Source organism: Mandrillus leucophaeus, unplaced genomic scaffold (assembly GCF_000951045.1).
Source record: "Mandrillus leucophaeus isolate KB7577 unplaced genomic scaffold, Mleu.le_1.0 Scaffold1001, whole genome shotgun sequence".
Taxonomy (NCBI): Eukaryota; Metazoa; Chordata; class Mammalia; order Primates; family Cercopithecidae; genus Mandrillus; species Mandrillus leucophaeus.
The window spans coordinates 411,806-437,079 of record NW_012098111.1 but is presented as its reverse complement, the minus strand read 5'-3'; the positions used below and the strand labels follow the sequence as shown (position 1 = coordinate 437,079).

The following is a 25,274-nucleotide window of genomic DNA, read 5'->3' as shown; positions in this document are numbered from 1 at the left end:
AAAGTTAAAACAACAGCCCTGAATTTTAAACTTTCTTAGAGAATGTCTCCCTATCTACCCTTTTGGTAAATTTTTCTTTCTTTTTAATTTCTGAATATGTGTTAACATGACTGTTTCATTAACATGCTACCTATTTGCTGAAGAAATATCATCATTCACCCATCTCAAAAGAAAAATATTCCCAGTGGTCAATTTTAAAAAAAAAGCTATTTTTCAAATGAGTACTCTGACATAAAAAATATAAAAGGATAACTTTATTAAATATACAAATTCAAGAGCATTCAATTTTTTTTAAAGATTATGGCATAAGACAGAGCAGATCAATGGTAATGGTTTATATAGATATACCCTATAATTACCAAACAGATTAGGTAGATATACTGATCTACCAATGCTCAAAATAACAAAATGAATATATGTCCCTCAACTATTTCTGTATTTTATGACTACTAAATGGGATATCTGTCAGCTGACCCAACCACCAGACTTTTTCCCATAGGAAGTTTGATATGCTGTCATTGATACATATCATTTCTGAATAGGGACCTCTATCTTGGGTCCTTTTGTCTTTGCCTACTTCATTTTCTCTCTTCCCAACCCACCTAAGACTTAGTCAAAACAGGATACAGAGATCTGGATGGCTCTATGCAGAGGAAAAATCTTCAATAATACTGTCAATTCTGTATTCACTTTTCCTTTCAGCAGCTACCTAATTATATCTAACATGGTGTGAAAAAATATACACCTCAAAAAAGAAAAGCATTTGGACTATCAATCTTCACCTTGGTCCTGCAGCTTCCCTTTATCAACCAGTGTATATATTATTTTAAATTCCCAACTGTAAACACATACAATATTTAATAAAACATCCAGAAACTTTGTGGTCAGCACCATGTAATTTCCGAGGAGAATGTTTTTGGTAGGGGCAGAGAAGGAAGAAAATCGAGAAGCCATTAAGAAAAAATGGCAATTCACACTAAAATGCTTTCATAAAGTGTTTTTAAAAAATGGATAAATTCAATTTTAGGTGATACTTTGCCCCATGACCAACATTTCCTCATTGTTTTAGTGTTCATAAAAGGCGTAATATGTACCTCTAGAAAACGAAATTATCTTCTCTTACATTGTTAGAGCACCAGCACCAGGTTGAGTTTCCCCAAAGTATACATAGCTCATAACTCTAAAAAAATCTACAAATTAAGTCTTTTGATTCATTTAATCCTCATCACATCCGTTAATTTTAATTAATTAAAACTAAAACTGCTCCTTTTTCTGCATATGTCAGTGAAAAGTAATTAGGGAAACTAAAAATCTGACCTAATAAGGAACCCACCTAAAATCTACTTAGGTAGGTTTAACTCAAAGAAGATCATGTTGTTAGTCCCAACAACTATCCCAGGCATTTTAAGTATTCTTAATCTATATTTTAGAATGTGCCACCAAACACTAAAATGTTAAAATAAATTATTAATCCTGCTCTGGTCTCTAAACAAGAACTTATGGCTATTACAAAATATTCTTTTTTATTCTACCTCATAACAGTAAACATTAAATGAAGACCCATCATCACAAGCTCATATCTTTAAAAAATGGATGCAGCAAAGCTTCTTCTGCTGTTATTCTTGAAGCTGGATTTAGATCTAGAAGTTTATCAAGCAGGTCATAAGCTTCATCAGGTACCTCATTCCAGCCTTCTAAATTGGTAGTATACTCATCAAAACAATACCCACAGCTATTACTATCCCCCTTTTTAAATGAATTCCCTGAGTATTGTCCTGGAGGTGTTTGTATGAGGCGAGAAGCTTTATGGTCAGTCTTCTCTGAAACAGTTGGTTGATGAGAAGCAGGTCCTTGTATATCACTTGTTAACTTGGGAGTGTTAGAATCCATACCCCTGAGTCTCTCACAGAGTTTTCTCAAGTCTTGTGCTGGAACTTCTTTGCTACATAATATTGATTTCCCTAAAAGCAAAAGAAGAAAAAACAACAACAGAAAAAGCCATTTTATTATTTGAGTATATCAGAAGCCTCTCTCATGAGAAACATGAAAGTTCAAACATAGACTTTATGGACACGGACACACAAACACACACACATACAGTGAGATAGAGCACCACATGCTATATTTAAGTTGTATGTGAATTGCACAGTGGGAGATAAAGTGAGAGATAGTAAGTAGAAAGCAGTGACTTACTAAGCTATGCCAGGCACTCACTTGACTCTGCCAGTTTCTCAAGCTTCATCTTATCCTTCTACAATCTTTAACTAGCTGCAGCTCCCACGCCCCCACTCTACTTCCTTTCCAGCCTTCTATGTCTTTGACTACATGACTCCTGTCTTTGCCTATGATGTCCTGCACTCCTTGTGTGCCCAGGACACTCTCACTGGCATCACCACTCAGATCAAGAATCACCTCAGGCTTGACACCCTCAGAGAGAATTGATCAATTTCAGCTTCTACTGTATCTTGGGAGGAGTTCTACTATTATTTTTGCTATCCTATATATGTCTGTCCCACCTAGTAGACTGTGAGCTCTTTAAAGGTAGGAACTGTCTTATCTATCTTTGAACCTCCCAAACCCAGCTTATGCCTGGTACATGTTAGGTGGTCAGTTAATGTCTGTTGGACTAGACAAAAAGGCATTATTAATTTCAACAACTCTGTTCAAATGACAACATACATCCTTAGAGATGCTGTTCTTGACCAACCTATCCTAAATGAGCCTCTTCCCTCCCCTTTTCCTTTTATCTTTCTCAGTACCACTCATTTCTCATAGTACTTATGTTCTCTCCCTCACTAGAATTTAAGCTCTGTCAAAGCAGACTTGCAATAGTACTTGGCATATATAAAGACCCAATAAATGCTTCTGAATGAACAAATAAACAAACTATATCTCAGTTTTTAAAAATATAAATGTCTGAAACAACTTCCTGATGGGTTTATTATCAGATGTGCAAAAAGAAGTTAATCATGCAAATGGCAATCATGTATTATTTTTGCCTTGCATTTACTTATTAAACATAAATGTACTAAACAATAAGTACCATAACATTTAGATGCTTTTCTGGGAATGTAGATTGTCAACAAAGTCATTAATCTGGCTGAGGATGATAAAAAGTTACCTTTCCCTATTCTGAACTAACTACTGGACTGATGTTTAACTAAGCCAGGGGAAAAAGAGGGGAGGGAAAGGGAGGAAACAGAAGAAACAATTACCAAAAACCAAATTCTATGAGGATACAATATGCCAATCCTTTTTTACTTTTGAACTGATTCTATCATTCCTATTCTCTCTGGAAAATCAGAGCCAGAGGGGAATACTCACATAGTTTTTTATTCCTTTATTAGCTTGTTCTGAAGTCATAAAATAATTAATAGTATATGTTATCGCATGTCCCCAAGTTATACAATATGCTTTTTTTTATATGACCAAAAAGAAGATTCATTTATAACATTCAGGAAAAATAACTCCAACTAACACAATCGGTCAACATACTTTGTTACAGACTACTATGTGTCAGGAATTTGTTTCAGCTCAAGACTTTTCTTTTTAATTTATCCAATACAATTCACTGAGTACTAAATGACAACCCACAATGGAGCCAGGTTTAAGGGCTGAGGACAGTGGAATAGGTTACAGATAAGAGAAGTAAAGGTGATCTCACTGCTAAGCTCAGATAAGTCATTTCTTTAGGTTACAAAGGGGAACACAGTTGTGTTTGTTGAAATTTTGAGGCTTTTATACTCAGTCCAAAGTTATAGTAAGATCTGACTAAAATAACTACAGATGTCATACTAACACAACTGAGACAAGTCCTATGGCATTATTTTTATTATTTGTTTTTTGAGACAGTCTTGCTCTGTCGCCAGGCTGGAGTGCAATGGTGCAATCTTGGCTCACTGCAACTGCCGTCTCCTGGCTTCAACTGCAGTTCTCCTGCCTCACAGCCTCCCGAGTAGCTGGGACTACAAGTGTGTGCTACCATGCCCAGCTAACTTTTGTGTTTTTAGTAGAGATGGGATTTCACCACATTACCCAGGATGGTCTCATCTCATGACCTCATGATCCGCCCACCTCAGCCTCTCGAAGTGCTGGGATTACAGGTGTGAGCCACCGTGCCTGGTCCTATTTTTTTTTTAAATATGAAAACAAGTATTACAATGATAAATCTCTAAAAGCTCTTGCTTGCTATCATGGCACTTGATCTGGAGTATTTTTGTGTCAGATGTTGTACTTCCATTGTTGGCCCTGATTATAACTTGGATTACCAATGGGGAGATTCAAGCTCTTCAATAAAATATTTTGGTGTTGGCTGATAAACTTCATGTTCATAAACCTCTCACCAAGTTATTCAATAGTAGATGAAAGTTTTCTCAGTTGAGAATAAACATACTTGTTATGTTTATTATTATGTAAGAATGCCATTTCTAAGATATCAATCTTGTTTTCCACTCATGGTCACTTTTCCCTTGTATGTATTATTTCATCCTATTATCTTCAAATAAAATTTTCTTACAATAAGTACAAGATAGTTACAATTGTGGACCGACTTTGCTGCAGAAACATATTTTGGCAAGCCTCTATTAAGATGAGGCTTTCTTCACAACCACCAAGTTTTTCTTATAGATTGGACTATAGCACTAGTGCATAAGCTAGGGCAGTAATTTTTGCAGTGGTTCTTAAACACCTGTAGTTCTTAGTCAAAATCACTTGTTTTTTCAAACTAACAAGGCTGGAGCCTTCCTAAGTATCTTATTTTTCTGAATCATATTTTCCAAGAATAGGTAGAGTGGGTAGGCATAGGTATTTCTTAAAGATTCTCAGATAATTCTGACATGCAACCCCGGTTAAGACTCGCTGATCCTGGGGCTGGGCACAAGGCAGCCCAGCTACTCTTGAGGTAGGCTGGTTGAACCTTTATCTCCTGGGGTATTCTGTATTGTGTGGTAGTAAGCTGACTCAATCCCACTTATTCCTTGGAAAGCATTAACTATAACTGAGCTTGGAAAATAAACATTAAACGGGCATTTGAGTTCAGACTGTTGGCCACAGCAAGGCTGAGATAATTCTCACGTGCCCTATGAAGTACACTGCACATCCCAGTCTTGAAGAACTTGCATGCTAAGGAGATGACATCCATGTCCAATATATGTTTACAATAATATCCCATCAGTTAAAGCCTTCTATGCATTCTGCTTCTCTGCTACCATAAACCTACACAACCTGACAACACAAATTTCTATTCTCTTCCCTAATCCTTATTATACTGTATTAATACTTGTTTACTTGTTAGTATAGCCTAAGATCATTTAAGGCAAGGACACTCTAAGTACCAAGACATAGTACATCTGATGTTTAAAATACAATAAAAAAGTAAAACATATTATTAAAGGTAAATGTATGTAATAAAAGTCAAACCATAACTAAAAGGAGTTAAGATTTTACTCCTTATTCCTACAAAATTATACAGGTAAACTTTAAATACTGCAAAAGGTATTACTTGTGCTTAATAAGATTAAATGATTATATGTATAGAGGAGAGGTGATACGTTTATTTTCAAGCAATTGAATAATTTTCTACTTAATATTAGAGAACTTTATCAAGACTGAATGTTTATTTGTAAAGAAAATTTCATAATAATTTATTAAGTGATTTGTAGGAGATAATCAAAGGCATTCTGTTTTGTTCTATAATACAAAACTGCTTACCAAAAGTTTTAGCAGCTTGGATAGTTTCTCTGGATCCCCGAATTGTCATAATTTGGGCCAAAGCAGTTAAATCATCACTTGCTTTATAAAATGGGTATCGTCCACTAAGCAAAGAAAGAAATATGACACCTGCAGACCACATGTCAATTGCTGCAATAGAAGACAAATTTTAAAAATAAATTTCAAGTCTATAATTTTATCATCTAAATCAATAGTCCTCAACATTTACTATGCATTAGAATCACCTTGGGAGCCTTAAAAAATTCAGATGCCCAGACCCAGAGATTTTGATTGAACAGTTCCAAAGTAGGGCTCAGGCATCAATGTTTTAAAAAAAGTTCCTCAGGTGATTTTAATGTACAACCAGGACTGAGAATCCTCACTGCAAAATGTTTCTTTCTTAAGAAACATGTTGGTAAATTTAAAAGGATACTTAATCATTAGGAAACAATAAGTAAATGAACATTTTATAGGATCAAAAGGAATCCAAAAACAGCTAAGAGGGAAAAAATCTGAATGATCCTTGAGAATTACATACCATACTGGTCAAAATGCTTTCATTTTAATGAAAAGTAATGAACACTAGAAGCTCTTCTTCAGCTGACACTAGCACCAACTGCTGCTATAGAAACCTTTAAAAAAGTATTTTATTTTTATTTTTTTTGTGGCTGTAAAGACTTTTAATTTTTCTGAGTACACAGTAGATATATATATTGATGAGGTATATAAGATGTTTTGATACAGGCATGCAATGTGTAATAATCACATCCTGGAAAATAGGGTATCCATTCCCTCAAGCATTTATCCTTTGTGTTACAAACAATCCAATTATATTCTTTTCTTTTTTTTTTTTGAGACACGGTCTCGCTATGTGGCCCAGGCTAGAGTGCAGTGGCACAGTCTCAGCTCACAGCAACCTCTGCCTCCCAGATTCAAGCAATTCTCATGCTTCAGCCTCCTGAGTAGCTGGGATCACAGGCGTGTCACCATGCCCAGCTTTTTTTTTTTTTTTTTTTTGTATTTTTAGTAGAGATGGGATTTTGCCACATTGGTCAGGTTGGTTTCAAGCTCCTGGGCTCAAGTGATCTGCCTGCCTCAGCCTCCCAAAGTACTCTTTTAGTTATTTTAAAATGTACAATTAAATTATTGACTATAGTCTCCCCGCTGTGCTATCAAATACTAGGTCTTATTCATTCTTTTTTTTTTTGAGATGGGGTCTGGCTCTGTTGCCCAGGCTAGAGTGTGGTGGCGTGATCTCGGCTCATTGCAACCGCTGCCTCCCAGGCTCAAGTGATACTCCCACCTCAGCCTCCTGAGTAGCTGGGTACACGGGTGCACACTACCACACCCAGCTACTTTTTTGTATTTTTGGTAGAAATAGGGTTCTACCATGTTGCCCAAGCTGGTCTCGAGCTCCTAAGCTCAAGCAATCCACCCGCCTTAGCCTCCCAAAATGCTGGATTATTCATTTATAACTATTTTTTGTACCCATTAGCAGTCCCCACATCCCCCACACCCTCCCACTACCCTTCTCAGCCTCTGGTAACCATCTTTCCACTCTCTATGGGTTCAATTGTTTTGATTTTTAGATCCCACAAATAAGTGAGAACATGTAATGCTTGTCTTTTGGTGCCTGGCTTATTTCACTTGACATAATGATCTCCAGTTCCATCCATGTTGTTGCAAATGACAAGATCTTCTTTTTCATGGCTGAATAGTACTCCATTGTGTGTAAGTACCACATTTTCTTTATCCATTCATCTGTTGATGGACACTTAGGTCACTTCCAAATTTTGACTATTATGAATAGTGCTTCAACAAACATGGGAGTGCAGATACCTCTTTGGTACACTGATTTTCTTTCTTTTGGGTATATACCTAGCAGTGGGATTGTTGGATCATGTAGTAGCTCTATTTTTAGTTTTTTGAGGAACGTCCAAATTGTTTTCCGTAGTGGTTGTACTAATTTACATTCCCACTATAGAAACTTTAATCTTCTTAATTCTGGCTGTTAAAGATTACGACCAGCTCAACTTGATGTTAAAAAGTTTGTTTGTTTTTTTTTTTTTTAAAGGGATATCTCTCCTAATTGTTGACCTCCTAGTATCACCAGGTTATTTGCTCTGTTCCTTCGGTTACTGTATCACCTTTTTTTTTTTTTTGAGAAGGAGTCTCTGTTGCCCAGGCTAGAGTCCAATGGCGCAATCTCGGCTCACTGTAACCTCTGTCTCCTGGGTTCAATTCTCCTGCCTCAGCCTCCACAGTAGCTGGAACTACAGGCACGCACCACCATGCCCAGCTAATTTTTTGTACTTTTTAGTAGAGGCGGGGTTTCACCATATTGGCCAGGCTGGTCTCAAACTCCTGACCTAGTGATCTGCCTGCCTTGGCCTCCCAAAGTGCTGGTATTACAGGTGTGGTGAGCCACTGTGCCCGGCCCCACATGCCTTTCTTAGCTCCTTTGGTACCTCTGCCTGCTCCTTCAATGTTTTCTCCAAGCCTTAAGTGCTGACTAATGTTCCTCAGAGTTTTAACTTCTTCCTCTGTATACTCTCCCTGACTGGTCCATCCACTTCATGGTTTCAACTGTCATTTATATAATGATGACATTCAACTGCATTTCTAGCCCAGCTCCTTCGCTGAGCATCAGACTTAACTTTGATTCTGTTGGATATCTCTATTTGGATGTCCCACAAATACCTCAAACCAATTATACCCAAAACCAACCTTACTTTCCCCTATAAACCAGTTACTTCTCCTTTACTCTCCACCTTGGTTACTGGTACACATCCAAGTCTCCCAAGCTAGGAATCTGGTAAATATCCTGAATGCCCTTTTCCCTCACCACACCACACCCAAATTCTACATCCAATTATCCACCAAGCTCTGCCTTTTCCAACCCTTCACTTTTCTTTTTATTCCTATTACTAATATCCTCATTCACATTTTCATCCTCTCACCTGGAAAAATTCATGCCACCACTCTCCAAAAGCTAAACTGTTTGAACGCCTGCCAGAATGATCCATCTAGAATATGCCACTGCCACTTCTTTCGCTTGATTATATGTACAGTATATAGTCCAAACTGTAACAACTGTGGTCTGACCTTGTCTACCTCATTCCAGGTTTATTTCTCACCATTCCTCAACTTGCATCTTAATATTCTAGCAAAATTAGACCTTTTTTTTTTCTCGAGATGAAGTCTTGCCCTGTCGCCCAGGTTGGAGTGCAATGGTGTGATCTCAGCTCACTGCAACTTCCGCCTCCTGGGTTCAAGTGATTCTCTTGCCTCAGCCTCCCGAGTAGCTGGGATTACAGGTGCACACCACCACACCCAGCTGATTTTTGTATTTTTAGTAGAGATGGGGTTTCACCATGTTGGCCAGGCTGGTTTCAAACTCCTGACCTCAGGTGATCCGCCCATCTCAGCCTCCGAAAGTGCTGGGATTGCTGGTGTGAGCCACTGTGCCCGGCCAAAATGAAACTTTTTTAGTTTTCTGTATGCTGTTTCTTGAGTTCCTTGGCTCATGCCTCTATGCTAACCTCCCAGCCCAATTTACATTCTAAGAGGTCACTTCTTTCATGAATTGCCTTTCATAATCTCTTTGGGTTAGGATAGTTAGATACTCCTTAAATACCTTGTATAAGTTTTACTACCATACTCAACAGGTTATTTTATAATTATTTGATAGTGTGTCCTGATTAGAGTGTGAACAGATGGTCTCATTTATTTATTTACTTTATCATTAGCAAGCAAGAACAGACATTCAATGAATGAATGCATTTCTTCAAAGCCCATAATCCAAGTGAACAGCAGGATCCATCTATTCATTCAAGATGTTTCCTGAATTCCAGCTCCATGGTAACTTTTTAGATTATGGAAGACGTTTTTCTTTTTCAAAACCTTCTAACTGCTATTATATTGTTTATATAACAAAAATAATTTTAATCAAACACAATTATATCTACATCACAGGAAACTTTTGAGGTATTAAGCAAGCAAATAAAATGCTTTAAGTCTTTGGTTGGCAAAAACTATTAAACATAATTTTTTTCCCCCACAAAGCTGATGTCAACAAAATTCTATAGATTACATTTTGCGTATTTATTTACAAGATGGTAAGATCATCTTGTAAATAAATACGCAAAATGTAATCTATGGAATAAACTGTTTAAAAAAAAAAAGAGAGGCAACATTAGGATTAAAAACTTTCATAAAGAATAGCATTAGCTCAAAAATAGGAATGCCACACTGCTAGAACTGCTTACATAACTTAAATAAAAGCAGAAGAGCTCAAATATTAGTTATAAATAGACAAAGATCATAAAATAAAATACATCTGGGACAATCCATTTTAATTGGGTTCTGTATTTCCAGTACAACATACCTGTAGTTTGATTGGGGCACTTTGTCAAGACCTCTGGTGCTCTGAATCCTGGTGTACCTGCCCTAGGGGCAACCTGCTGACGCCTTATGATGAAATAAGATTTCTCTAGTTATGTTAAAGTTGAACTATGTAAGTCTAAAAGATAACATTCATCAATTTAGTTCACAGTAAATTTTGCCTCGATACCTATATAGTAAGTGTTACTATGAAGTAAATGATAATCTAGTGGGATAAAAAGCCTCGATTTTTCTTCTACTGGTTTTTACCCCCTCTACTAGTTCCCCAGATTTACTCCAGAAAGGTTTTAAAATAACCTCCAAGAAGAAAAAGCAGTAGTGGATAATAAGAGCCACAATAGAAAAATAGAACCCAATAGCAATTCACAGGTATAAAAATTCATTTCTGTTTGGAGTAACTGATCGCAGATACACTCATATATTTGAGTTAATCAGGAAAGGCTTTATGAAAGCCAAGTCTTGAAGGAAAGGGAGAAATTTATGAATCAAAGAGTTGGAGGTGGGAGTAAGAGAGGAGCTCTTACTGTTTGGTTCTGGTTACTCCACATAAATGGGAATAAAAAGAGAAAACAGAAAAGATTACATCAGCAAGCAAAATGTGTGATTCGAAGCTTCTAAAAGCCACCCCATCCTACTTATTTGCATATAAGAACAAATGTGTTTTCCAGAGTATATCCGTATTAAATAAATAATATATGAAAACTGTTATCATTTGCTCTTCAAGGTACTACTGCTGTGCATCAAGGCCCACTGCAGTTCACTGATCTGTATTGATCCCTTGCACTCACAAAATTATCCACCCAAATCAATGCAATTTCTAATGGCAGCATGCTGGTGATTTTATAACACCATCAAAACACATTACCTTGAAAGGCAAATACTACAAACTTTATCTGTTGCATAGCAGTCACAGGTCAGGCTAGCTGGGCAAGAACTGGCAGTTTTCCTCATTACACCACTATTCATAACTTTTGCAGAAATAGCCTTCTTTTTTGTTGCTAACTTTCTAGACAGTACATCCACAGTCTTTGACTGCTTCATGAGCTGTAAAAGAAAAGTCTTATTTTTCTATTTTTATGACATTTAACACGATGTCCTAAAATGCTAGTATGGCAAAAAGCAATAGCGGAAGCATAGCTTTAAAAACTGCTGAATGGCTATTGGACGATAAATAAACAGTTGTCTATTAAAATGTTTAAGGTCTTCTTGGGTTTTTCTGCAAAGTTGCCTTATATTAAAATTTACTCATTAGTCCTAGCTTGGCCAATATTTGACTTATACTTTATTAGAACTTTTCCTGATATATTACAAAAGTATAAAACAGTTATGTTCTAGTGTCTAACTCCATTTCAGAACGGTAAACTGCACAAGTACATTGGCTAAAATCACAGTTTTAATTTGTTGCTCATGCTGTCTAGCTGTCACAAGATATCCTAAGTCAATCTGAAATCATCTACGTTGATGATGATTTTGTTAACTTTACAAACATCTTTACACTATCAACTATGTGTCAGAACAGTTAGCTAGCTGTATGGAGCTCACACTCTAGCAATGACAGAAAAGCCCTTAACGTTCTTCCTCTAGAGAAAGAGCAGTAATAGTCAGCTAACCAAAAATGAGAAAAAATTCCACCAGAAAAGTTCAGAAAAAAACTGGAGAAAACAAGTTTTGACTAAATGCTCAAAGCAGTAATACCTTCTGCCAAAGCCAAACTCTACTTTAAAAAAAGTTCTGATAATAAATGTTAATCTAGTTATTACCTAAATTCTCTTCAGTGTATGACTGACTGACCATTATGCTATTAAGCTACATTACTTACTTTCACTGCAGGGCTCTCATGTGAAATGGAGCTGTGTATATTGAAATTTCTTTCTCCAAAAACAGAGCGCTGGACAGAAAGGCCTACAGATCCCTCCTACAATACCAACAAAAACAAGGAAAATAAGGATTATATCTGTAACACTTTCTGCCAGCTGTACTCTGCCATAGTTTTGAAAGAGTTAAGTGAGATGAAACAAAAACAGCTGCATCCAAGTCATTCTCAGGCACCAAACCACTTCTGTGAAAGGAGAAAATAGTCTAGACAGAATTCAACACCCATACAATGTTATCATAGTCCACAAATATAAGTAACTAAAAAAATTCAAAAACCACCTGCATGGATGTTACATTTTGCTGTGCAGCTAAAATGGAGATAGACACTTCAGAATTCCTCCCCTATAACTAATGCTTTCTTTTAAAAAGGATAATCTGAACTTTTTAACATGCAGGGAAAATGTAATATTTTCCATTTTTGTCATAAAATATGATTTCATAATAGGTAATGACAAATGTTATAAACGGACAAAGTAAATTTTAGTTTTAAAATAGTAACCAAAATGATTCAGTACAAATCTTAGTGAAAAGTTAATCAACTGAATACATATAACAAATGTAAAAAAAAAGTTTTTTAAATTACAAGTACTATCCTAGTATTGTATCTCCCTCTGTTGGCTGAAGGAGTACATTTCTAAAACAGTGTTAGTACTTAAGAAATAAAAGAGAGAGAACCTTTCCATCTTTTCCTTGTTTAATCTGAATTTGTGCATTTGTGTAGGGTCTTTTAACAGAAGCTTTTGTGGTGGACTGCTGATCCAGCTCCTTAGGTACTGGGCCACTCAATGTAATCTTGTTTCCTGTGATTATGTGGGATTTGTTTTGTGAACACCTTTCCTGCTGAGCTTCAGACTGGACAAATTTGAGAAGCTCTATTTTCGTGTCATGGGTTCCTTGGGCCAAACCAAAGTCTACCAAGGCATACCTAAGAGACAAAATTAAGCATTTTTACTTATCTGTAACAATTAAAGCTTAGTAACATTGTAATACTCTCAAACCATCCTCATAAAAACTGTAATTCTTTTTGGGATCAATTAGGAATTTATAACATTCTGCTGTTTTTTTGGGGGGGAGGAATTTATAGCATTCTGGAAAAGAAAAAAAACATAAGTTTTCCAGACAAAGTAAGAATTTAACATCTAACTCAGATTGCAAATTAAGAGGTGTCCCACAATCAATCAAATGTTCTCTTTTTCCAGTGGTCTGGGTTCACAAGGCAGAAGAGGAATACATAACATAAACACAATCCTTTGTTCTTTGATGGTGGCAGAGATGGCATCATAGCAGATAATTTCTAGTTAAGCAAGTTTAAAAAATTAAAATCATGGTTTTAAAATCTGATCCAATTAAAGAAAATTTAAGTCAGGGGTATAAAAGCTCAAAAAAGAAGTTATAATCTTACTATGTTCAATACGATCCATTATATAGAGGTATTTATGTTATTTTCAGCTTATAATCATAATCAGCATTAAAAAGTATACATAAAAATAAAACTTTCATGTTAAAACAGGAAATTGGCTATCATGTGGTCCAAAGAAAAATGAAGTCCAGAGTAACAGACATGTCTAAGGTCAAAAATTATTGGACTCTAAGTCTGTTAGTTCAGGCTATTTCCACTGAATCATGGTATATCTAATAATGTACACTGTTCCATGAATACAATTTTATCTTCTTCTTCACCACAGTTCCCTTCCCAATCACAAAGAAACTGAAACAGAAATAATCTGTGCATGGCTGTTGCAGTATGTTCTGTCTAAGAGATATAGGTCAGAGGATACAAAGTAGCAGTTATGTAGGATAAATAAATCTAGACCTAACACACACTCTGAAGATTACAGGTAATAAAACTGTATTGTATATGGGATTCATGCTAAATAAGTAAATTTTAGCTGCTCTTGCCATAAAAACAAAAATAAAATGGGTAACTGAAATATTTGCTTCACAATAGTAACCTTTTTACTATCTATGCATGTTATAACATCATGTTCAATACCTTAAATATAGACAACAAAATTGTTTTTTAAAAGAGAAATAGGGTAAATATTTTCTAGTAACTCTTCATACTTACTTTTTCAAGCGCCTATTATATAAAAAATTGCTGGGCTTAACATCACGGTGAACAATACCAAACTGATGGATGCGTTTCAAAGCTTTGAACAGATTAAACATATATTCCCGTACTTCTTGAAAGGAAAGAGAATTCAAAATGTCCTAAAATAAAGTTATGAATGAAATGAGTTACAAATATTGTTTGCAATGAAATATTCAGCTAATAAAAATTCAAGAAATATTAAAACCTACCAAAAACGACTCATGCTCCAGATATGGCATAGCAATAACTACATGATCATTCTTCCTAAAGCAGTATTTAACTCCCATGACATTATCTTGCCCCCTAGTGGAAAAATGCACAACGAACTTTTAGAGGAAAAGTCAGAGGGTTTGAAACTTTATGTCTAATTTTAAAAACCGCAATTTTAGCAATGCATACATATTGCTGAAAACTGACTTAAAATCATCATCACATAATATAAACATAAGTGACTTGTGTTCTTGTGTTAAAGTTTTCTTTTAAAACAAAAATAGCACCAGTTTTGACGTTACTATAATAATTCCAACGAGGTAATTATAGTTGTAACTGGGGAAGTGGCAGAGTGAGAAAAAAGGGAAAAGATTAATAAGACTTAGCAGATAAGATGGTAACAGTAATAAATAAATTAGGGTCACTAAACTAATAGATCATACAGCCAGGATTTGAACCCAGGCATTTTGCTCCAGACATATGCTCTTAATCACTATGCTACACTGCTTCATAAAAGAGTAAAATAGGACAAAGGTGATTTCTATGATTTTGAGCCTGAGTAAGAAAACAATAGAGATATCAAAACATAAGTAAAGCCAGTAAAAGAAGCAGCTAAAACCAGACCTCATCATTTTGATAGAGCTATCTAGATAAGGGACTAAACCTTAAGTAAGACAAGTGAGAAGTCAGTGAGAGTACTTGCAGAGAAGTGATACCTAGAGACATGAAAATTAATAGTGAGAAAAGAAAACTAAGCTTGGAAGAAGTCAAGTTAGAGAGCCAAATAGGAAAGGAATTTTGAAGGAGTTATTAGCATGGAAGTCAAAGAGAATAACAACTGAGGGGAGGCTTTTAGTTTGGCAAAGAATAATTAACTGGTAATTTTTAAGACAGCAATTTAAGTGGAAAGGAAGAAACAAAACAGAAGGAAGGAAAATATAACACAATGGAAGCTGAGCCTAAAGACAATTTGCCTGACTGCATTGTAAGATCAGATGAAGGCATTTTTAGCATGTACCTTTTTAAGCACAGAAAAAGAAAAAGTGGTAGAGGGAGACAGTTAAAGTACAGAAAAAGGAATGATCACATTTACGGTACAAGAACGTATGCAAGCGTTCTTTACAGAGGCCATCTCATTTTCTTGTCTTCTATAGTACACAGAGGGCTGAAACAAACAGGCTTACTTATTCATTCATTCGATATTTAGTGGGCACTGTTATTTGCTGTTAGGGATTACAGACATTAGTAATGCAACAGTGAATAAAATTTACAGAATTTCTGTCCTCATGGAGTTTACTACCTAGTGGACAATACAGATAATAACAAGGTAACTTATAATGACAGATTATGGTAAGGGCTTTGAAAGAAATCAAAAGATGCTATGACAATTAGAAGAAAATAGGAGAATCTAATTTAATTCAGAGAAGACATCTTTCAAGCAGTGTCACTCTTTTTTTTCCCTTAGAGACAGGGTCTTGTTTTGCTGACCACGCTGCATGGAGTGCAGTGGAGCGATCGCAGGTCATTACAGCCTCAAACTCCTGGGCTCAAATGATCCTCCTACCTCAGTCTCCCAAGTAGCTGGGACTACAGATGTGTGCCACCCTGCCTGCCCAATTTTTAAGTTTTTTGTAAAGATGGGGTCTTGCTATGTTGCCCAGGCAGGTCTCAAACTCCTGGCTCAAGCAATCCTCCCAAAGTGCTGGGATTACAAGTATGAACTCCTGTGTCCAGTTTCACTCTTGCTCAGATCAGAAGATAAAGGGTCAGCAGGCAATGACTGGGAGAGGCCTTCCTGAATGGGCAAACAGTCTGGGCAGTGGCCCTGAGGTAAGAAAGCTCTTGAGACAAATTCGATAAACTAAAGAAATGGAGCACAGTGAAGGAGGTGGGAAGATAGGCATGAGAAGGTTGAATTTTTTTTCAAAGTACAAAGGGAAACCATTGAAAGATTTTAAGTGGGGGAACTAATGACCCAATTTAAGTTATATACATATATATTTTATATTTTAAAGATCATTCTGGCTGCTGTGTGAAGACAGAATGAAGGGGAGAAAGACGCAGCAGGCTACAGTTATAGTCTAGGCTTCAGCTGAGGTAGTGGCAGAGAAGATAGACAAGGATGAACTTCTAGATATATTTTAGAGGCAAAATGGCTAGGACTTAGTGATTAATGTGGTTTAGGAGAGAAACAGAAAATGAGGATGATTTCTAGGTTTCTGGCCTGAACAAGTATGTAGATGGGCCATTTGCAGAGATGGGTAGATAAGAACATTTGTTGTGGTGGGGTTATTTTTGGCATGTTAAGGTTTAGTTTTGGCATATTAGGTTTGAGATATTTATCAGGCACCAAGTGGAAATGTTAAATAGGCAAGTGGATATATACAAACCTGTAGTTACGATAAAAGGTCTGAGATTAACTATATACTTGTGGGAATCATTACTTTAGATCATGTGGAAATGGAGGACACTAAGGAGAATACAGAGAAACCCAAGAGCAAGCATGAGGAACTCCAACATTTAGGGGTCAGATAGAAGTGGAAGAGCTGGCAAAGACACTGAAAATGAAAGGCCAAATGAGAGAAGAAGAAAACAAGGAGGGTGTGGCAGTGCAGAAGTCATGATAAGGGTTCAAGTCAGTTGTGCTGAATGATGCCTAGAGTAATGGCTGACTCTATAGTTTCCAGTTTAGAGGAGAACAGCCGCAGTGAGTATTTAGTGAAAGGGAGGTGTGAAATGAAAGCAATGTATGCAGATAATTGTTGAGAAGTCTGGCTGTTAAGGGGGGAACAAAGAAATGATGGAGCAGGTGGAAGAAGGAGGACAGTTTAGGAGGATAAGATACTAAATCATGTCCTTATGTTGACAGAAATGACCCAGCAGAGAGAAACCATACCAGATGATTCCATTATTCTAAATAAAATATTAGATGAGGTCGTCAATAGCTGGGGAAATGTGAAATGTGAGTTCCCTACATTTACAAAATAATGTAAACCATAAAAGCCAAGGTTTATGATTTGGCAGGAAGGTTACAAAAAGCAGTGATAAAAGACAGGAAATCAAGCCGAGCCTCAAGGGAAATCCAATCTAAAAGAATTACTATAAATTTAACTAACTATTGCAAGGTTAGAAGGAAAGTGCTAGCAAATTGCAAACACTTGACTGAAAAATGTATTTAATTCACATACAATCTCCTCATCCCTGCTAAGCATCTACTTTAAAAATCTTATAAATTATATACAAGTTCAATTAAAATATGTTTAAATTGCCTACCCAGCCACTGTTAGGCACTGAAGTTCAGCTGCAATTCTTACAGGATGACTTGTTGGAATCAAGTGTTTTAGAGCAATTTTCTCTTCAGGTCCTACTTGTAACTGTGCTGTGGCCAAATAAACAGAGCTGAAAGTGCCTGTAAAACAATGTATTAAATTTTTCAATATCAGGGTTTTAAAAAATGTTAATGAAACAATTCTAAAATAGATTGTAAAAACTGTTTCAATGGCATAATAGATTAAAACAGGATTTCATTTTACTGTAAATATTTATTATTTATTCTTTCTTTGAGGTTGAAAAAGAAAAGCTGTTACCATAATTAGTAATAAAACTACGGTCTTAATAGTCTAAAAAGTGGTATATTTTTCAACAAGAAGTAGTAATGAAAAGCAAGATTACAAAAGGAAAACAGGAGGGAAAAAAGACCTTGTAACAATAGTAAAGCATATCCCCAAATTACCTTCTCCAATTTTGTCCTTAATCTTAAACACATTCCCAAGCTGTGGTACAGCTTCATAAAGCTTCTCAATATCTTTTTTAACACCTTTCAAGGAAACAAAAATTTAGACTTTTAATCAATGACAGTATATTTTATAGTTTCTTAAAATTTAAAAAGCTAAATGAAATTATAAAACATAATTAATTATAAATAAAAGTTTTAATAAAACTTGTAAGATTAAAACCCTATCAAGTTGCTATAACTCACACACACCTCTTGAACAGACAAAAATGACAGTCCCAGAATTAAATACACCAAATTTCTACTATACTGGAATTATATACTAATAGATACATTGTTACTGTATAGATTACAACATGAAAAACCACCAAATTTTTAAAATGACTACACAATTTGTGCTGTGATCACTAGATGGCATGACAAGGACACATTGCGATGTTCTTGAAAACTATTTCCCGTAAAGATACAACATCTTAAAGGCTTGGTAAAATTTTATGTATTGAATATTCACCCTATATTTTCAGAGAGAAGGCCTACTAAAGCTCTCAAGCATGTAAAAAAGTATTTTTAAAAATTTGTCCCAATTGCCAGTAGTACTCTCTATCCTTGACTACAGATAAATTGCTACTTTTAAATAAATATCAGTTCTTCATAAAAATGTACATAGTTAAAACAAGGGAACACAATAATACAAAACCCAGTAAACTACTGGATACAGAAGAGAACTAGGTAAGACTCTTCAGATTTTATTACAGTATCTAGGCTCTACTAGCCCTATGTAGCATAAGTTTAAGACATTTTCAAAGCACTTGCACATACCTTATCTTTTCAGATCTTCCTAACAGTACTGTGATCTTGGCAGAACAGGAATTATTATCCTGATTTTTCAGATAAGGAAACTCAATTCAGGGAGGTTAAATCATTTGCTCAGTTTCACAGAGGTGTTGCTGATGTCTACAGAACTTATTCCTTTATTTTAATTACACATATATTTTCTAATTTTCTTTCTTTTCTTGAGATGGAGTCTCACTCTGTTGCCCAGACTGGAGTGCAGTGATGTAATCTCCAATCACTACAATCTCTGCCTCCCGGGTTCAAGAGATTCCCGTGCCTCAGCCTCGTGAGCAGCTGTAATTACAGGCGCGCACCACCATGCCCGGCTAATTTTTGTATTTTTAGTAGAGACGGGGTTTCACCACATTGGCCAGGCTGGTCTCGAACTCCTGATCTCAAGTGATCTGCCCACCTTGGCCTCCCAAAGAGCTGGGATTACAGGCATGAGCCACCACACCTGGCTAGAACTAATTCATTTAAATAAATACTGTTTTAAAAAATGCTCAGCAATGGGCATGTAAAAAAAACTAATAAATGTGGTACAGCCACTAGGAGCTTGGTCTAGTAGAGGAAACATGTTATCATTCTTAATACAAGGTGATACCTGTAATAAAAGAATGCATATACTACTAGGTTGCGGAGGATTTCCGAAGGTGATAGGAAGCCTTCAGTTGATGGCTAAGTTTTGTTCTGAAGCATTCACCAAGTAGTGAAAGTCGAAGACAACACTTTAGGAAAAATTAACTATGTCTGTAAAGACAGTAACAAGAAAAAAAAAAAACAACAAAAAACAAAAAAGGCTTGGATGATTAGGGCAGGGGGAGGGCTGAGAGACAACGAAATACAATGTGGCCTGGGGTGGTGGCTCAGGCCTGTAATCCTAGCACTTTAGGAGACCAAGGCAAGAAGATTGCTTGAGGCCAGGTGTTTGAGACCCCATCTCTTAAAAAAGTTAAAAACCAACCAAACAAACAAAAAATTAGCTGGCCTTTGTAACACAGGCCTGTAGTCTCAGCTACAGAGACTGAGGCAGAAGGATACCCTGAGCCCAGGAGCTTGAGGTTACTAAACTATGATCATGCCACTGTACTCCAGCCTGGGCGATAGAAGAGGGAGACCCTGTCTCAATAATAATAATAATAATAATAATAATAATAGAAATAGAATGTGGCTGAGGAAGAGAAGAGAGAATGCACATGAAAGCTACAGAAAGTTTTTAAGAAGAAAAATGACAAGTCGAGAACAGATGTGAGGGGGAGGAGAAACATTAAGGGTGCTTCCACACCACTACTCACTTACTATGTACCTACTCCTCTTTACAAAACTCAAAATGTTTATTAAGGTTTCCTGTCACTTCAGAACAACTTCAACAATTTTAAACAACAGTAAAACTTCCTGGCAACCAAAGTGAATGCAATATCCTCAAATTCTGAAGTGGGAAATGAGAGCAGAAAGCAGAAAAGTGCATTCATCTCAAAAGCTGGAAAACAGTACTAAAGACAGACAAATGAAATAGACTTTGAGGATTGGAGGAGGACCCTGAAAAGTCTATAATATGCTAAAAATTATTTAAATGCCTCTATTTTATACATAAAGGTCTAGGTTTCTATTTTGACATTTTAAGTAACTTTTGTTTTCTGCTACGTAATATATCCACGTTGGTTTTAATATATCAATACTCTCCTTAACTACACTCCTTGCCAGCCTGTAGTCTATCCGTAATGCAGCAGTCAGTCAGCTTGCAACATAGCAAACAGTTTAAACAGAGTATTCTGATAAAGCTAAGTCACCTTGTCACGATTTTGCTCAAAATCTTAATGGTTTCCACATCTCACTCCATTAGAAAGTCTCTTTACATGTCTCTTTGACTTCACTCCAATTACCTTCCCCATTCTAGCCACAATGACCTCCTTGCTATTCTTGAATGCTAGGCACACTTCCATCTCAGGGTCTTTGTACTTGCTGTTTCCTCTGTTTGGAATGCTCTTCCCCAAATATCTGCACAGCTCACTCCTTCACCACCTTGAAGTCTTAGCTCAAATGTTACGGAATGCTATGACCAACTATACTTACCAAAATTACAATCTCCTTCCCCAATACTTCCTATCTCCCCTTCCCTTTTACATTTTCTTTGTAACACTAATCACTTTTGAACATTAGTATTTATTTCTTTTGTTTACTGTCTGTCTACTAACTATCAGGGTGTTAATTTGTGTTTTATGCTTTGATTTATCCCTAGCACCTAAAAAAGTGTCTGTATATAATAGACACTTTCTTTCTCACTTATTAAAACTTGGCATATCGTAAGATACTTAAAAAAAATAATAAAAGCTTACTGGCCAGGCATGGTGGCTCACACCTGTAATCGCAGTGCTTTGGGAGGCCAAGATGGGAGGATTGCTTGAGGCCAGGAGTTTGAGACCAGCCTGGGCAACATAGCAAGATCCTATCTCTAAAAAAACATTTAAAATTAGCTGGTGTAGTGGCACATGCCAGTAATCCAAGCTACTCAGGAGGCTGAGGGGGTAGGATGGCTTGAGTGCAGGAGTTAAGGCTGCAGTTAGCTAGCTGTAATTGCGCCACTGTACTCCAGCCTGGGTGACGGAGAGACCATGTCTCAAAAAAAAAAAAAAAAAAAAAAAAGGCTTGCCAAATTAGTGAAAGAATAAACATTTGACCAATATTATGCCAGATAGTTTGTGCATTATAGCATTTTTCTTAATAGGAAAAAATAGAAACAATCTATAGGGTCAACAGTAAAAGGTGATTAAATATAATGTAATATACAATGGACCTTAAATCCAGTTGTAGAATATTTACTACATCAGCAATATTCAAGATATATATTAAACAAAAAATGGAGATCAGAAATAAGATCTCATACTCCGGTTCAGTCAATATTTCAATAATGCAAAAAGACTTTATTTTGGCTTTCTTTACTTCAAAACTTTCAATAATCATGTTTATCAGAAAAATGTTATAAAAAATCTTACAAATATCTCAAAATAAAGAGACATGCTATTCATCCATTACACTAAGTATTTTACTTTATATCCTTACATTAAATCATTCATTCAAATATTTTCAAGCACCTACTATGTGCTGGACACTGTTAAGCTCTGGGAATGCAAAGATATATAAAACATCCAATCAAAAATATAACTTCAATAAGGAGTAAAGCTGATAAGGTGCAGGGATATACCTGTCTTATGATCTAATTTGATTTACTTTCCCAATTAGATTACGAGACTGTTATGTGCCTGGACCTCATCAGCTTTACTCCCCATTGAAGTTATGTTTATATAACTTCAGCTGTTATTAAGGATCATATTTTAAAAAGAGCCGCAAGAGTAAAGTTTTAGCATGTTTTATAATTTATCGTATTATTTATAATGTCCAATATTCTGTTACATAAACGCTACAAAACTTTTGAAATCTGGAATAAAATTCACCCCATTCTTTACTTCCCAGCAGATTTTCAGAATATTAGAATAGTGGCATTCTCCTAAACAAGATGCCAGAACCAAGTCAGAGTCATCCATTCAGATACTCTGCTGAAGTCACAACATACTTCAGAAGCCAGAGGAGATACTGCCGCCAAGGGGCTTACGGTGGAGACAAAATGCAGAGTCCTAAGCAATAGAAAAAGAAAACTACAATGACCATGTTACTGTGTTATGTGTCCAATGACTAGTAAGGGAAAGATGAACTAAAAAAACAGCTAACTGCTGGAAAAATGGAAAGGAAAAGGAACAGTATCCACGAAACTGGATGAAAGTGGCATTTTAAGATTATTCTAGCACCAACGTACCAGATGAACTGAAGGATGGAAAAGTGCAAGCAGGCAGCATAGGTGAGAAACTGTTGTAAATCAGGAACAAAGTGTAAGGAAATGAATTAATGTGGTGGAAATGGGAATGGAAAGAAGACACAATGCCATACCTATTAAAAAGAAATAAAGCTAGGTGACGATGTGGGGAACAAATAAAAAGCATCAGCTGAAGATTAAAGTTTCAAGTTTAGGTAACTGGGATAAATGACTTCCATCAAAGCAGAAAGTATGTGATGTCATATTTTTCTAGGGTGGGGTTATAAAGAATATATGGACAAAAGGTCAAAATAAGTTATCTTTTGGACAAGCACAGAATTCACTTCAGACAAAGATGGAAAAGATGATCTGGCTACCCTTTCAGAAAAAAAAATACAGTCAACTAGAATTCCTCTATTTAACAAATATTTATTATTAATAAATACCTACTATGTCCCAGGTCCTGTGCCAGAGCAGAAATGAAAGCACACATGCGAGTGTACAAAAGCACGCACTGCTTGACCCTGTCCTCTTCACCCCAAGGTCTGGTTTACGGCCAAACAACATTTCATGCTGTACACTGAGATATGGTGCTTTATTATTGCTACAAACATTTCATATTTTTTTCTCTGTGAGTTCTGCTTTTGAATACTTAAGTGATGATCTCCAGTGTCAATTTCTAAATTTAAGCTTAAGGCAATGTGGTGAGTAGAGATAAGAACACAGGTCGAGAAGAGAAATTTAATTTGGGCATCATCAAATTTCTGCATTCTTAGTTACCAATATTGATGACCATAGCAACTTCAACCGTAAAACGGGTTGTATTACAGTCTTCCAAATTGCAATTCAGTCCTACATTTAGATCATATGAAGCTCTGTTTTAAAACACCGTCCTATAGAAACACACAACTCACTTTAAGATTCAATCTACTTATTTTTTGAGAGCAACTGAAAACACAGAATTGTTGCCTGAAAAATCTCTGCAACTGTACATCTTTGCAATTAAACACATACCTGCAAGTTTAAAATTCTGCTCGTTTTTTTTTAAAGAGCCTTCAGCCTGAGACCGGTCACGCTGGGGAGAAAAAGCCATTGGCTCATCCATTTGAATCCCCAAAGACGCCTCCATCACAAGACAATTGGGATGCAAAATGCCAGCTAAGGGGTTACATCCACAGGGGAAGCAAAGCAGCTGTAAAAATTAGAACACTGGAGAAGTTTAGATCACTCGCTAAACCACGCACTAAAAACATGCCACTGCCCCCAAAGGGGCAAACATTTTCAAACGCACCATGTGTCCAAACCTCCACAGTAGGGCATACTGTGGCCTTTTCTAAGGAATTCCATGTGCTTTATTTTCACCTATCAGAAACGCCGGCAGGGGGCTGCAGGGAGAATTTCCCGGCTTGGGTACCCGCGCAGCAGCGGGCGCAGTGGGAAACGGCGAGGCTGCGAGTCCGGCGTAGCCTGCGGGACCGCGTGGGGGAGGGGCCGAGCGCCGGGGGCGGTTTGAAGTCAGGAAAAGGACCGAGGGAGAAAACCGTTTCGCCACTGACAGGGAGCGCCAGGAAGCTCGTCCAAGGCCCCACGCAAGTTGATGGAGAACTGATATGACCCTGGCTACGAGTACTGGGCGGAGGAGGAGATGGCTTAATGAATGGGAATCCTCCGACCAGCCCTGGCCGCGAGGTCAGCCGGAAAAGACCGGCTTCCCTCGGGCCAGGGACCGAACCAGATGCTTAGTGCGCAGGCGCGCGACTTTCCCGCCGCAGGTCGGAGGGATCCGAAGGGGGGCGGGGAAAGGAACTGCACGGCGAGAAAACCGAAGTCACCATCCAGAATTCGTTCCTAATCCCTCACAATCCCGCGCCACGGAACAAACCGTCTGAAACTCACGGTTTAAGGGAGTACGACTTCTGGGGCTCCCCAGATGCCTGGGTCGCCGTCTCCAAGAGCTCCCCACCTACCGAGTGGATTGGATGCGCCTGCGCAACACTTCCCGCCGCAGCTCTCGTTGCACATGCGCACACTAAAGCCCTCGACCCAGCGGATTCCGCTACTGGGCGCTTGCGCAAGAGGGTGGGGTTTCTTCCCGCCGCCTTGGCCAGCGGGAAGAGTGGTTACGGGAATGAAACCCCGGGATGATCTTAAAAAACAGGGTGAACCATAAGGCTAAGGGCCCAACGTGATTTCCAGGAAAGAAACTAGCTCAGAGAAGGAAACACCTCAGGTTCTGACACATCCCTATATACCGTGGCCGCACAACACTTGGGTACTCCATGGATAGAAGGCACTTTCTTGACTCTGCTTTTATTTCCTTTTCATTGAGTGCCCTACTTTCCGTTAAAAACAAGCAGAAAATGCTGATTATTTGTGACTGTGTTAGTAGAAATTAGCACAGTGGCAGGAAGGCAGTGTGTACTGTTTACTGAGTCCTTGGCTCTGAGGTAGGCGGGTTTCTAGGGGCTGAAATCATAGTGAGCAAGACAAACACCATCCCTGTAGGAAGCTAAATTCCAATGAAGCGATGACAATAACGGATGAATACATGAACAGTATTCTTTCCGGTATTGATTACTACTTGAAGGAAATAAAATGAAAAGATGTGA

General features: G+C 37.1%; 1 protein-coding gene across 5 annotated transcripts; it reads right to left on the bottom strand.

Annotated features, from left to right (window-relative positions):
* Positions 1-237: 237 nt before the first annotated feature.
* Positions 238-24,690, bottom strand: CDC7 (cell division cycle 7). Of its 5 annotated transcripts, none has more exons than XM_011973404.1 (12): positions 24,633-24,690; positions 23,680-23,857; positions 18,024-18,107; positions 17,564-17,699; positions 14,290-14,383; positions 14,057-14,199; positions 12,664-12,913; positions 11,933-12,028; positions 10,979-11,157; positions 10,097-10,179; positions 5,710-5,859; positions 238-1,961 (listed from the first exon to the last, which is right to left on the bottom strand). In XM_011973404.1, the coding sequence occupies exons 2-12, from the start codon at positions 23,792-23,794 to the stop codon at positions 1,567-1,569; spliced, it is 1,725 nt and encodes a 574-aa protein (XP_011828794.1). In that variant the 5' UTR covers positions 23,795-23,857; positions 24,633-24,690; the 3' UTR covers positions 238-1,566. The 5 variants fall into 5 exon arrangements, with proteins under 5 accessions (XP_011828794.1, XP_011828772.1, XP_011828786.1 ...); XM_011973382.1 differs by having other exon boundaries at positions 24,562-24,663; XM_011973396.1 differs by having other exon boundaries at positions 23,680-23,823; positions 24,562-24,663.
* Positions 24,691-25,274: the final 584 nt, after the last annotated feature.

Excerpts from the sequence above, each read along its gene's own strand:
- CDC7 (XM_011973404.1), bottom strand. The coding sequence starts at position 23,794 with ATGGAGGCGTCTTTGGGGATTCAAATGGATGAGCCAATGGCTTTTTCT. Across the intron at positions 17,700-18,023 it reads TAAGGACAAAATTGGAGAAG|GCACTTTCAGCTCTGTTTAT; the intron begins GTAATTTGGGGA and ends ATTGTTTTACAG. Across the intron at positions 10,180-10,978 it reads TGTAGTATTTGCCTTTCAAG|GCGTCAGCAGGTTGCCCCTA; the intron begins GTAATGTGTTTT and ends TTTCATCATAAG.